General features: G+C 47.7%; 1 protein-coding gene across 7 annotated transcripts in view; it reads right to left on the bottom strand.

Moving 5' to 3' along the window:
* Ctl2 (Choline transporter-like 2) overlaps nt 1-15030 on the bottom strand; it is a 182242-nt gene that overhangs the window by 24860 nt on the left and 142352 nt on the right. For all 7 annotated transcript variants that reach the window (XM_089584030.1, XM_089584032.1, XM_089584026.1 and 4 more), the window contains 5 exons: nt 11623-11772; nt 10132-10231; nt 9168-9260; nt 8128-8218; nt 847-1106 (listed from right to left, as the gene is read on the bottom strand). In XM_089584030.1, the coding sequence (XP_089440156.1) occupies nt 847-1106; nt 8128-8218; nt 9168-9260; nt 10132-10231; nt 11623-11772 (694 nt within the window). The remainder of the gene's footprint in view (nt 1-846; nt 1107-8127; nt 8219-9167; nt 9261-10131; nt 10232-11622; nt 11773-15030) is intronic.

Here is a 15030-nt window from a genome sequence, read left to right as displayed (position 1 = left end):
TTGTATGTTCGCAGCTGGCCTTGCGCGAGTGCTTCATCCTACGGCACTGCTCACTCATCATCATCTACTACGTAGCATGAATCCGTGCTTTTGCACTGGTCCAAATGTAGTAAACATTCTCTGAATTTTTGTAGGTCAAGTGAACCTTGACAAATGAATGGAGGGTTAGGAAGGTGCTTGTTATACACAAGCCAGGTCCCACAGTCATTTTAATTGAAGAGCAGTATCTGTGATCAGTGTGCCCTTTAGGCTGTTGGAACATGTTGCATACCCCAACCTTCAAAGAGCCCAGTACCGTATAATCTCGTGCAAGGGCCACACCCACGTGTAGACCACATCTGGTTTTGGTCTAGATAATTGAAAAAAAAAGAAAAAAAAACACAGTTTAAAGTTTTTTATTTGCGTATGAGCTGCACCTTCAAAATTCACACCAGAACTAAAAAAAAAAGTCAGTCCCTTGCACGAATTTATACAGTACTTGTTTCCTAACTGCCAGCATGGTTTCAGGAAGTTTATTTCCTGTGAAAGACAGTTGTGCACCACTGCCAGTTTTTTTCAGGCCCTTGATCAGACTAACTGCATGGACACACTCGCATATTACACTCGATCCAATGCTTTCTTTCTTATCATTTGCGATGCGCCTCTGCTAATAACCATGACATACCTTCAGTGTCAATGGACTCCAAGGGTACCTCTGGGGTCAGTGCTGGGCCTGCTGTTCTAATCTACATCACCAACTTACCTGTTTGCATTAATTCTTTGCTTAGGCTCTCTTATACTGCGTAATTACTAATGATGATGGTGCCACTACCAAGCAAGCCAATAATGGGTGAAGAAGGTCCTCACCGAACGGTGATCCAGAGTCCATTGAGGACAGCAAAGAAGGGCACGTCCTGGGGCTTGCGGAAGGCCCAGTAGTAGGAGGCAAAGGCCGCGGCCAGCGCCACCTGGCCCAGCCCCACGATGAAGAACATGCCCCAGATGAGGCCGATGAAGTTGTAGATCTGCAGCCGCGACAGGTGCTGGTTGGCCACGTACTGCGTGAACTGGCACTTGAGCCCACGGGCATATTCCTTCGCGCTGTCCAGAGCTGTCCGGTTGGCCTCCTGCACATCACATACAGCACCGGTGTCTTGCGCTGAATACTTTCTTCTCTCATGCACTGAAGGCAGGGTGCAAGTCCTTGGAGATCACAAGGCTCATGCGCACTGATGGTGTTGGCGGCTGTGCCCCAGCATCACAGCCATGCCAGCACTGCCAGCCCTGGGCTGTTCAATTTTCGAATTTCGTGGCCTTGGTTCAGAGCTAGAAAACACTTTCCCAGAAAGATTCTCCAGATGCAACTGGTGCTCACATTTAGCGCCTTAAAAACTGAAGCATAATGCTAGCATGAATTATACCCCTGTCAAGCGCACATAAGTGCACTTAGGGGAGTGCGCTTCGGCATCCCGAGTGACACTTTAGGGTACGCGGTGCTAAATGGGAAGGCTAGTGCACTCGTAGTAAAAAAAAATGGCGACCCGAAGTGAGCGGACATTTTGAAGAGGTCGATGAAAAAAAAACTTTAAAAACTGACTGTCTGACAAGATAGTGCAAATTAAACGAGCTTAAACAGTTTCTAACAATGAAAAACAAATAGAAATAAAAGAAAAGCCAAGACCAGCCAGGACTATCCAGAATTTTGACAACAAACAAGATGGTGGCATGCAGCGTAGTTGCACCTGATAGCGTTGCTTTGTTGCATTGCTTCGCTTGTAGCTATAATGAAGAAATATTTTTTTAAAAAGTGTTATAGCAAGTGAATTAATGCACCATACATATTGTGCCTTCCAAGTCACTGCTGTTGAAGTTATGCACTTGGTCCTCAAAGTGTGTTCTGTGAATGCACTCCACCCATAGTGTGACTCTTCTGCGAGTGACACTCCACTTGCGACGTTTAGATTTCACAAAGTGCACTTACAGTGAGCAACACTTTCCATAAGAGCACTTAACTTGCCCGCTTGACAGGGGTACTCAAAGTGCTTGTGCTTCCTCCAGACAACTGCACACGACACTGTTTCAGTCCACTTTTAAAACCTTTGGCACATTTTGCTGGACAATCCAGCATACTGCCACTAGGACAATAGTGTTGCCCCCTTTAACAAGCCGAATCCTGCCCCAGCACACTAGACAAGCCAACGGGCCATGAGGACAATATTTTCGAGGGCTTTGCAGCTGAATAGCGCACAGGTGACATTTCTGAGCCCCATAACCACAGAGGAAGCCAGGCGCATGGGATCAACAACTTAAATGAATGAAACACATACAGCCCAACCCAGCTACAATGAACGCCGCTACAGAGAAAATTTCATTACAACAAAATAATAGCTGAAAGATTTTTCAGATTATGATAATTTGGACTTCACTGAGTGACCGTCACGCACCTCTGCGGTTGTGTACATACTCGCAACTGATATTTCAGACTCTGCGTAGTCCAAAGGTTAAATTTTTTGGGCTAAAATAAATGCTAGCGATACAAAGGGGATAATTTATTTTGACTGAAAGTTTCGTTTTTTTTTTCGATCTGACATACGTGCGTGCACAGGTCTCTCTATAAGGGGCCTAAAGTTCATGGTAGCGCCTGTTCACGTCTTCCAGGTAGCGGGGAACAGTATGGTACAAAATTTGCCCCCCCCCCCCCCCCCCCCCCTTCCCCATGTTTATTTGGGGGGGGGGGGGGGGGGCAGCCCCTCTTTCCAGCCCTGTTCGCATGCCTATGCTGACATAGACGCAAGCGGACATCGCTGTCACAAATAAACTGCTCTTCGCCACCGTGAAAAGTGGAACCTTGGGTTTACATGGAGTTAATCGGACAAACCGACTTGGATAGGCGTGGCTATTAGTTCCTCACTGTTGGCACTCAAGTGAATGCCACGCTCTCTGCTGCCATCAAGGTGGCCTATAAAGCCCGAGTCACACTGCGGAAACACAACAACGACATGAACCAAACATGTTCGCAAGCGAGCCGTCAACAAGTCGCCCAACCAACTTGTCCCACAACTTCTTGTCACACTGCACGAACGGCAGGGAAACGAGACAGGTTGCTGGAGTGTTCCCTCGGTATGACAGTTTCCGGGAACCGTAACAACAAACAAACAGCGTTTGTGGACACGGTTGGCGCTGTTCGCCGGCCGGGCGAATTTCCTGGCGACACCGCACGAACAAACCAAGCCCTTTGCAGTGATTCACCGCTTTTGTGCCTTTCGTGCTTGGAAACTTCGTTTGCAAAGTGCAAAAAAGAGCGCTTCTTCCTTTCGTGGTAATGCTGTCTGCTGCGGTACGGCGTCTTGCAGGCGGGTGCATACAGACGGGAAGGCTGCCCTGGCCACCGTCGGCTGGCAGGTGCGGCCGCCGTGGAGAAGCACGTTCGATCCCCGTCGCATTCTTGTGAGCAAGCGTACACTTCTGACGAACGCGGTTCTGTAGGGAGCCAAAAGGAATGTCCTGTTCCAGGGACTGCCTCGGCTGCGGGTTCCAGAAGTTTCTTGACGGGTTTGTGCGCTAGAACCACCCGAGCAGGAGCCGGCATACGAGCGTGCCAGTTGCTCGCGTGAACATGCTGCCGTCGTACTCGTGCCGCCAGGAAAGTGACCTGATCGCGATGATTGAAGAGAGGCGTTTTCCATGGGATATAACAGACCCAAAATATCAACGGTGTGATCTGAAGGAATCTGTGTTTCAAGAGATCGCTAGTTGGGACTGTATTTCACAGGTGAGCGCGAGTTACCAGTTACCTGTCCTGCTATTTTTGAACTTCAGATGAAGAAGAAAGCAGTGCTGCATTTTTTTTCTTTGAGATAGTCATCAGAATAACTTTACTGGGTTCCCATTCGATTGCAAGAATGATGCGTACAATTATATCTTTTTTTTAGTACTCTCAGAGCGTGGAACAAACTCGATGAATCTGCCGAGATTGTGGCGTGATTTGTAGTGACCGGCCGGGTTGATAATGCATTGTGGAACAGCAGCGCAAAACACAAAATGTGTAGACGTAGACACAGGGCACAGAAAGTAGACGCATGTAGTCCGTGTTTAATTCTTTCGCATGAAGTTTTCGAAAACGCCTTTCTCAGGCGCCCTTCTCAGCCAATCGATCATCCAGCGCGGTTTCTCTGCGGTGGCGGCTGGTCGTCCGAGTCAGAATCGAGCAAGGCTGCACCTCAGCCGCCGCGCACGATCATAGTTCGTCCGATATTCTGCAAAACCGCCAGTAGCTACGACAGCGCAAGGTGTCTCCAGTTTCCGCGGTTGTGCACACGCACGGAGGAGAGCGCGCGAGCAAAGGCAGCGAAGCGCCGGGGAACGCGATTGAGGTGGTTTTTCCGGTGTGACAGAGTTTGTGAACAAGCGGCGCACATGTGGCCAACACAGGCTGGCGGGAGACAGCGACATGTTTACCCTCTGTTCGTGTTGACGTGGTGTGACAGGACCGCCAACCGGACGAAAACACTGTTTTGTCGGACGGGTTGGCGGACTGTTTCCGCAGTGTGACTCGGCCATAAGGAAGAGCACACGAACCAGGGTGTGCAATCGCATTGAAAACACAACAACAGCAGAGCCCGCCACAGCTATGCAGCCACCTGTGGTGTGGGGTCGATGGGAGAGACATGGGTGTTGAGGTGCACCTAGAGGCGCCTGCTTCTTCCTGTGTGTCCCCTCTCTCAGTCTTAGCAACCATCGTTACCCACGGAGATAACTCTGTTCTCACATCTCACAGCATGCATATAGCAGTGCAGGGCATGACCTGCGGCCACATCGCAGAGTCTGGTATCAGTGACATGAGGTGGTACAGTCATGAAGGCATGACTGGCTCAAATACAATCTAATACAGTCTAGCCCGGTTATAGTGAGGCCACTTACAGCAAAATAGCGGCTATAACAAAGGGATTTCAATTTCCCATTCCCACTTTTGCATTTTCAATGCAATTTTGACCCCGTTTTAAAAATTGGCTGTGGTTCAGCTCTGGTTAAACCTGGTAGAGTAATGGGAGTCTAGCTTCTTCCAGAGACACAGAACTTGATTCATAGTCACCTGTTGTCGTGGATGCGCTGTCATCGGCTAAGCGGGCCCGTCTAGCCGCGTCGTCCTTACGTTTCTTATCGAGACGCTTAGCGCGCTCTTCCTCGGTCTCCTCGGCTCGCCGCCTTCGTTCCTACGACGAGCCCTAGCTTCCTCCGAGCTCTCCATTTCTACCATAGGCTCCATATCGCTGTGATATATATACCCGAAGACACTCTGTGCATGCACACAACTGACGAGGTGGGCGGCTAGAATTTCGATGGAGGCTAAATTCTAGGGGCCCATGTACTGTGCAATGTGAGTGTACATTAAAGAAACCCAGGTGGTTTAATTTTTCGGAGCCCTTCTCAACGGCATCCCTCATAGCATGAGTCGCTTTGGGACGTTAAACCCTCACAAACCATAAACCATTTCTTTGATCCCACTGTTTATTTATCCCTTCCTATATGCAGTTCGGGTGTCCATAGAGATATGCGAGATAGTTACTGCGCATTCCCTTTCCTCAAAAACCAATTTTCAATTTTATGAAGAAACGCCATCGACCGTGCAGCGCGACGCCTTGCCTGTAGTGCCACGGCTGAGCGCGCAGCCATGCTGACCTCACGAAGTGGCTGGCGTTGTGTAGCTCTCGCTACAAAAAGTCAATAAAAGCGCGCGTCAGCGGATATAACAGAGATTTCGTGCAAACTCAAAAATAATCTATCAGTCGAAACGTTCTTGCATCTTCAAGGGGGAAGCTGGTCTTGAAAAACAATGTTTGTTAATGAAGTCACAATAATGGAATTTCAAGAAACATCTGTTTTTGTCTGCTGATTCCAAATAAGTAATTTAATTTTATGTAGAACAAGTTCTTGTGCACTTATATAATATGTTATGTAACTTTTTGCTGAGAGCTTTCAATAAATTTTGCTGCAGGAAACTTGCTAGGACACATGCCACTGGACTGTCTTGACATCAAAATATGCCATAAGGGCAAAATTATGATCCTACCTATCACAGAAGTTGAGTTAAAGGGTTTTGAATTTGCCACTTCACAAGCGGGAAGGAACTGATGATTTCAAAATCCTATAACTCACTTTCTATAACAGGCAGGATGATAATTTTACCCGTATTGCATAGCTTGATGTCAAGAGGAACCAATGGCATGCAATCTAACAATTCCCTGCAGTAGAATTTCTTTCAAACTCTTGGCAAAAGTTACCTAACATATCGCATAAGTGCACAAGGACTTGCTGTACATAAAATTAAAACACATATTTGGAATTAGCACGCAAAAACGCATGTTCCCTGAAGATTTCGTAGTTGTGGCTTCATTAATAAATCGACGCCATTCTCGACAACATTGGCAGCAGGGACCGAAAGAGGTCCGGTGCGCCATGTACGGTGACGTAGGAGCCGCGGTTTACAGGTGGTTCCTGGATATGCAATCGAAGAACATTCCACTCAGTGGACTAGTTTAGTTATAGTTATATGGGGTTTTATGGCGCATAAGCAACTAGGGCTATCATGCGCCAAACACAAGGTTAGATGATGTTATGTCAAGTGTACAGAGGTTACATTATAATAGATTTAAAACATTGGCTTTCTTTAGAAACTTACAAACAAGTACTCAGTGGACTGATCATGCTGGCGAAGGCCAAGGACTTGGGATTCACTCTCGGTCACGAAGGCTTCCAGCCAGGAAATGGCTGGCTCCAGCGGTTCAAGGAGAGGCATGCCATCACGTGTAAAACATTATAGGGGAGGCTACGTCTGTTGACGAGGGTTCGCTCCAGCGGTGGATGGCCAAGTACCTCAATCAGATTCTTGTGTATTCCAACAAGGATACCTATAACGGAGATGAAACCGGTCTGTTTTTCCAACTGCTGCCAATGAAGACTCTCGCAGCAAAGACGGACAAATGTGTGGGCGGAAAGGACCGCAAAAACCTGATCACTGTGCTGACATGCACAAACATGGATGATTCGGACAAGAGAGACTTGTTGGTTGTTGGCAGATCTAAGAAACCATGCAGCTTCGCCAAGATGCTGTCTATGCCAGTGACGCACGTAAGCAATACGAAGGCATGGATGGCACAAGACGTTTTTGGCAAGTGGCTCGCCAACTTCGACAAAGAGATGGTTCGAAGGAAGCGCAAGGTGCTGATGTTGCTTCACAACTGCAGTGCTCATCACATCAACGCACACTTGAGCGCTGTTGAGGTTTTATTCCTTCCCCCAAGGTGTGAGCCCATGGATCAGGGGTTTATTGCCAACTTCAAGGTCCACTACCGTCACCGAGTGATTGAGCACCTCCTCATCGATGCTCGCACTGCCAACAACGTGGCCAACATGAAAGTCCCTTTGGTGAAGGCGATTTGTTCGCAAGCGGAGCCTGGATGGACGTGAAGCATCTGACCATCGTTCACTGCTCCGAGAAAGCTGGCTTCTCCCGAAGTAGCAGCATGGGTGCGGTGCCTGCCGAAGCGGAAGCTGCCGCAGTTGACATAGCTGCAACAGCTGATGGTGCCGCCTCCTTGGAGCAGCTCCGGGAGTCCGCTAGCGAGTTGGACCTTGTGCCTTTGGATCTGAGCCACATGGACTTCGCTTTCGCTGACGGCGACCTTGTTGCTACCGAGGACTTGATGACTAACGAAGTTGCCGGGAGCGTCGTGGATGGGAACCTCAGACAGCGATTGCAACGACGTTGGTTCTGCCCCTAAGCCAGTGACCTCCGCAGCGGCCATCGCAGCAGCTGACACTCTGCGCATGTTCCTCGGGAGTTTGGAGTTTGACCAACCAGAACTTCGGTTCGCAGTTGGATGGCATGGAGGCCGCCATCCTGAAGTCCGCACTTGCGAAATGTGTTCAGGGAATGCTGGACCAGCTCTTCCAGCGGCAACAGACCTGCTCTTAATGACATGCCCTTGTGGCACTACAGCAGCTTGAATTCCGAATGAAGCAATGCAATGAAACAACACTACACGATGTGACAATGCATGCTCCACAGTGCAGGCAGTGTGACTCCTCCTACGAGGGGCCACATGAAGCACCGGACATGCGCTGCTGCACATAGTGCCGAATACCCACCTCAATGGTGCAGCTCTCCCCAGTCATGCTGTTGTTGTCGCCAGTCATGTTCATGTACTTGAAGTCAGCTGTGCCACTTGACGCCAGGTACCTAGGGGTGCCCACTTAAGGAATCTACTGAAAGGTGCACTAAACATACACACAAGAATTTTTCCACGTGTGCTGCATAATAAACGAGTACCTTTGAACTAAAACATAACTCTGGAAAATGATCAAAAGAGCTACCTCACAGATGACCCACAAGAAGAACTGTTACCCCATACACTGCAACCATACAAGAGGTCCACAAGTGATCCCATCTGCGAACCTGCAAGTGCCCTACCATTGTAATGAAATGTGGCTGCTCAGCGGGTTCACTAAAACAATCTTTGTGTGTTGCCATGTGGGAAAGCTACTAGTTCCGTTGGGCCGTCTGTCACAACAGCGTCTCGGGGATATGGCAAATGTGCAGAAACTGCCATAAGGAGTTTCTCAAAAGGTGGAGGAAAATGTCAGTTCTGTGCAAGGGCTGCACACCAACAAATCTCGGGAAAAAAAGTGCGCGGCCCTTACATGAGCATGTCCGGTGTGTTTCATTTTTCTTTTCTGAGGTACGAAGCTCAGGTATAACCTCAGGTATAGAAGGTACACATGTACTTTAGAATAAAAAAGTAAAGGAAAACAAAGCTAAGTTCTACACCAAGCTAGAATTACCCTGCTGAGATGCCCCCACACGCTCAATGTTGCAACAATGCAAGTGAGCAATACCTGCATGATGCTGTCCTAAACAGAGGTAAAATTCCAGATCTGTTCCCGTCAGTTCTGCTAATGTGCACAGATGAGATGTGCTGAAACATCCACAATATATATAAGGCTAAGCCTTGCCCGAAAGCAATCTCTGGCTACTGACCTGCGGCTAAAGTTAGCCACTAGCAATGACGCTGGCTTGTGCCACTTGTGACCCCACTGACCCCATTGGTCACTGCCCCACTACTCTTCCCTAGCCATTCCTTTCTTCCAGCCAACCCCACAAGTTCACTGCACACATCCCAAGAGGATACACGGCGACCGACCCCCAGAAGGCAAACAGCAGCAGGTGCAGCAGATATGGCAGGATTGGGAAAAACAGCGCTGAGGGCATCAGGGCCACCGCTCTGCAATCCAGCAAAAACAATGGAAGAAAAAAAAAAAACTCACTTTAGCATAGAGAAAAAACAACCCAAATCAACTGGTGCTTAGCAACACAAGAATGGCAAGCACCACAAACTTTTTGCGTAGTGAAAATGGAAAATATACCTGAAAATCAGGGCACATTCAGGACTGGGGTGCACGCAGTATGCACAGACACACACAAACTTGCAAAAAAAAAAATTACGATAAAATCTATAACAAATGAAGAGCAGACGCACGAAGGGCATAATGACATTGGAGTATAACCACCTACCTAACATAAAGAACAAATATACTAACAATAAAACATAGGGTGCGCAAATATTAAAATTATTTAAATACGAATCAAATATGATAATGAAGAAAAAAATGGCTTTGAGTATCAAACGTCTGTTCAGTTTGGAAAAAAAAATCCAGAAAGATATATAGGAACTTGGGTGGGAAGGCAACCTCCCTCCCTCCCCAAGCGAGAAAAAACCACAAAAAACCCCATTTCTTTGCCAAAGAAAGTCCAAGAAATGCACTGCACAAACAGGACTGCCTCCCCAACTGTCTCCTCCAAGACAGACTGCTGTAAATCCCCCCATGAGGTGCATGCACACACGCACACAGTTAGGAAACAATTTTTTAACTCCAAAATTCAGACTTGTTGAATATTTTTGTGCTTCAACAAGAAATTTGCACCTTTCACGTGGGACGACAGTAAAAGCTCGATAACCTGCAAACGTAACACGTCTGGGGGGTGTGGGGGCAGCTGTGCTGCAGGGTGACAGACTCCCAGGAAGTGTGAGATGACAGCCAGCCACAAGACCCACACAAGAGGGTAGCACGCTAAAGAAAGGCTGGCACACCTACCTGCTCGCTTCCTTGATGAGGGCAATGGCAATGACAATGCGCTTGCGGAGGAAGATGAGCAGAAGCAGCAGCACGATCAGGATCACAGCCGACACAATGCCTGCACCAAACACGAGAGAAGGGGGGAGGGGGGCCTCTGCTCAACACCAGCGCTCGGGTGGGCTTCAAGGGGGACGCCACTACTCGTTGAGAACTGCACATGCCTAATCCAAAACCTGGCCTCATGAGGCAAACGCCCATCCACTGATCTGTACATGCAAATGAAGAAAACACAAAAACAGCAGACACTGCCTGTTCACAAAACACTGCGCCTCCAAGTGGCGAGCATGCTCTCAGTCTGTCACAGGAAATGGCCAACTCTGAGAAAGTGGCACTAGTAGACGAAGCAACACTCCTCCAGGTGCAAGTCAAGGGAAAAACAAAAAGAGAATTCGAATTGAAGAAACTACACAAAAGCTACTAATGCTGCACCTTTTAAATCTCCACACTTGTTGCAGAATTTGAAAGATTTATCCAGCACAGCACTGTTAATAAGGCACCCCCAACTGATATGGCATTTCCAATGATCAAGACAAAGGTGCTTCGGGGAGCCTTTCATACCTACAGTAGCCTCAGTCATTTATGGTCTCTCATTTCCAACGTTCCCATGAAATTCTCTGCCATACAAAGTTGTAAATTGTAAAGCTGGTCTTTAAACTTTACACATGATTTCCACACTAACCTATTGGTGCAATCACATAAAAATGAAAATGCACAAAAATCATGTCATGTGACCTTCCCCAGGAACTCTTCCCACATTCCAGAGTTCCTTTCAATCTGGTGTACTTTATTTCTTTGTGTCCACTCCTCCTTGGGGTCAAGCGACTCTCAAGTATTTTTCAATGAACAAATAAATAAAAAAGACCTCACAGATGTAAACATCAGAATATTTGAGCTCAGTCACAGCACTTCATTCCTGTTAAGGGAGTAATTAGTCATTAACATCCACCCGAGCCCAGCCAGCCAGCTACAGAGGAAAGGTACACTGCACATTCTCAAAAAGCTGTGCAGCTTTCCTCTGCAGCTGTCTGGCTGCGCTAAGGTGAATGCTAGTGAGAAAATTACCCTCTCAGTTCAAACCTACTCCGCCTTGAAGGATTATCCCAAATATATTAGGCTAGTTTAACATTTCTGGTCTGCAATCTGAGCTTCACAATCCACAAACACTTCCTCAGGGTTCAGTGGGTGTCAGCTTGTTTGGTTAGTGCAGTCTCCTTTAAACAATGCGTTCATAACTGCCTGCAGGAGTGGCCTCAAAAGGGACCAAAATCCACCATGCACTGGAACGAATAACCACGTTGCACATACAAGACCACACAGTATAATCAGTGCACCCGTTCATGGCCCCACAATATGGGGACTGGCACAGGTGCACGTACTCTCCTTCACTGTTGAACTTGTTCTGAACCTGACACAAGTGCTGCGGCACTGCAGGAGAGCGCAAGAACTCACCCAGGACCAGCCAGGTGTTTTTGTTGGCCGAGTAAGCGCGCAGGTTCTGGGTGAAGGAGACGGTCACGTCAAACTGCTTGATGAGGTTCTCGCTGCCGGTGTCCGAGCTGTTGCGCAGCTCCACATACTTGCTGAAGCTGTAGTAGGATCCTGTTGGGGTGAACCACAGGGTGAGCTCCGGATGCCAGCGATGAACGCGTACCAGGCTAATGAGAACACTCCAGAAAAGGAGGTCCCTTCATTCACACCCAAATTTCATGCAGAAGCACTGCCAACCATCACGGCTTTCCCCATCTGAAACCATAATGCTGAGGTAATGCTGCCACAAACATTGCTGTGGTGCACGCTGTTTCCGTAAAATTTTCTACAACACATAAAAGTCCCTTCGCTGCCCAGCTGGCCACTATGCCAACTGGTGAGTCTCTTTTTACTAGCCTCTTTATACATTTCCTTACTCACTAGTGCAATTCCGCGACTCTGCCTCATTTTGCCTGCTTTTCACTACCTTGACAATGATACATGCCGCCATTAGTAGCCCAGACCTAAAGGAGCCACGGCAGCCACCCATGCAAGTGAGATATGAAAGGTCCACGCATGTATGCCCAGCCACTGCACCTAGGTATGGTCTCCCCAGTGTGGCTGTACTCACTGTTGGGTGCACACAACCAGCAGTTACAAGAAACTGCAGAAACTGGAAAGCACCACACTTTCTTGCAAAATGAACACATTTTTTTCCCTGGAAATCTGTCACGGATGCATTCAGTACACACATTAATATACAATAAAACCTTGTTAATTCGTACTTCAAGGAACCAGGAAAAATGTTCGGGCTATCCGGAAGTTAGAATTATCGAATGGCCCCGAAAAAACTAACAAGAACCTCTTGCACCACGGTAAATTTATTTCCCGAAAGACCGGCCAACGGTTGCTTGCTTCTGAGATGAGAATAGCGTGACAAAGACTACTCTTAGTGGTGGAGCTCTACCGCTACTGCTTCGCACACGTCACGAGCAACAGCGCTGCGTGTGAGGAGGCTTCACCGCACAAACTGTGAACGGCTTGTGGCGACCATGCAGTTTCGGCGCACTGAAAGAACGTAAGAACCACGCTGACAGAAACGCTCACTGGCACCAAAGTGGGGAGAAAAAAAAAAATTAGGGATAGAAAAGTCTGGCGAGACACGCCAATCTGCACCCAAAATGGCGCACAACTAGACTTGGTTGGACGGCTGATGCACAAAGCTCAGAAAAGCGAAACTGAAAATGCAGTGCGTCTGTTCTTGGAAACAGGGTCTTCCGTTTATCGTCCCGCCTGACTCTGCCTGCACATCACAGCTGTGCAAGCAACTCTGCAGCATGGTACAATAGTCGACCAATTTTTTGGACTCCAGTAATTCGGACTAGCATGATACTTCTGACTTCGCTAAGAAACCATCACGCACCTCATAGGAACATGTACAGTCTTTGTCAAAAGTAACCAGGCTGCACGTTTTGCTTCTCAGCCGTATATTAAAGCTATTATGCCAGCCCTCAAGGTCTAAATATCTGGTATGGTAAGAAGAACCCCTGTTCTCACTTTCAAATAACTTTTTGATCTTTAGGGAAGCCGTGAGGGCTCTACTACACAAATGAGCAGCAGACCATGCAGCCTTGTTGCTTTTGACAAAGGCTGTACATCTTCACGACTGATATTTCGGACTTTGTGGAGTTCAAAAGTTTGATTTTCTGGTCTAAATAGATGACAATACTGAGATCATTTTTCATCCGAAAGTTCATTATTTTGGCTCAATATAGACACGTGTGGACATTGCTGTCACAACCAACAAGTTCTCCACTGTCATGAAAGGCACCATCTTAGTTTGGTTTGGTTTATTGGGGTTTAACGTCCCAAAGCGACTGAGGCTATGAGAGACGCCGTAGTGAAGGGCTCTGGAAATTTCGACCAGCTGGGGTTCTTTAACGTGCACTGATCAGCATCGCACAGTGCATGCGCCTCTAGCATTTCGAAATTCAAGAAATTCAGCCGCCGCGGCCGGAATCGAACCCGCGTCTTTCGGGTCAGCAGCCGAGTACCATAACCACTGAGCCACCGCGGCGGGGCAGGCGCCATCTTAGATTTAAATGGAGTTAGCAGGCACTGACGGAGTGAACTGGATGAACTGGCTCGGATACGCTTGGCTATTTGTTCTTCGTCGTTACCATTTGAGATAACAGTACGTTTTTTTTCCGTTGCCATCGAGATGGCCTACAAAGAGCATGCGATCGCGCTGAAAACGGGACAGTGGGACAGTTGCACAACCGCAACGTCTGCCACAGCTTTGACTACACAACCCACAATGCAAGAGTGAGGTGCACTTGGAGGCACTCACTTCTGCTCGCATCTTCCCATCGGTTACACCTCGGTCTCTACGAGTGTCGCTGCCCAAATAAACTAAATTTCACAATTTTGAATGCCGGCTTCTTGCAGAAAAGCTAATTTTTTGAAGTCCACTGATTTTTCGGACTGTTCGATTGTCCAGACCATTTTCCGCGTCCTCCCGCTCGGCAGGCATTCATTGAGTTGGCGACTGCTTTCAGGTTTCAGTACAGCTATTGGGACGGTTGCTTGCTGCGCCGGTTATACCTGGACATGGCCTCCTTTCTGGAGCCTGTTTGAATTAACCGGTGCTAGGCCCATAGCATCCAAGTTAGCAAACGTGCAATGGCATAGACTTACATGAGCGCTGGCCAGGACTGCGCTGGCAGTTCGAATCATCCGGATTTTCGAAGTACTACCAGGGTTTGAATTAAGGAGCTTGTAACGGCAAAAATATGAAATGGTCAAAACTGGGAACATGAAAAGAAGGCTGGTCGAAGAGAAATTGCATTTGATACAACTCATCGCTGCTATAAAATATCTGAAACAGGTATGACTCATCAGTATAAAAAATTTGAATCAGAATTAGGGTGAAGACATGCATATCGCCGCAAAGCTTTTTTAAGTTTTTTTTTTTCCAGTGTGCTTCATTAACTGCCAACAGCACATGGCCCTACCACTTCCGACACACAAGGCCAGTTACCACATGCCTGCTAGACAGGACCAGGTCACTCTAGGAAGACCACGATCACGTGCATCAGCATCTACAATGTTCAGGATTGTTCACAGCATTGTAAACACACTATTTTCAGGAAGTTCACAGTCATTTCCAAACAGAGTGCGATCAACAGCGTTGGGCTGTACACAATTCCGATAACCACTGGGTGAGACTGCTGCTATCACTACCTACAAGTTGTTCTCTCTTTTTGGGCATAAGCTTGGCCCTATAAACAGCTGGACTAAATTCTTCCCCCAGCCCTCTTTTCATGTCTACATGAGTATCCGTGCCTTTCGCAACGGCCATATGACAGCATTACTGTGAAATACAGTTCA

This window comes from Amblyomma mixtum, chromosome 3, assembly GCF_055824585.1.
Source record: "Amblyomma mixtum isolate Tamu chromosome 3, ASM5582458v1, whole genome shotgun sequence".
Lineage (NCBI taxonomy): Eukaryota > Metazoa > Arthropoda > Arachnida > Ixodida > Ixodidae > Amblyomma > Amblyomma mixtum.
Note: the sequence above shows the minus strand (reverse complement) of the source record. Positions and strands in the feature narration are given on the sequence as shown.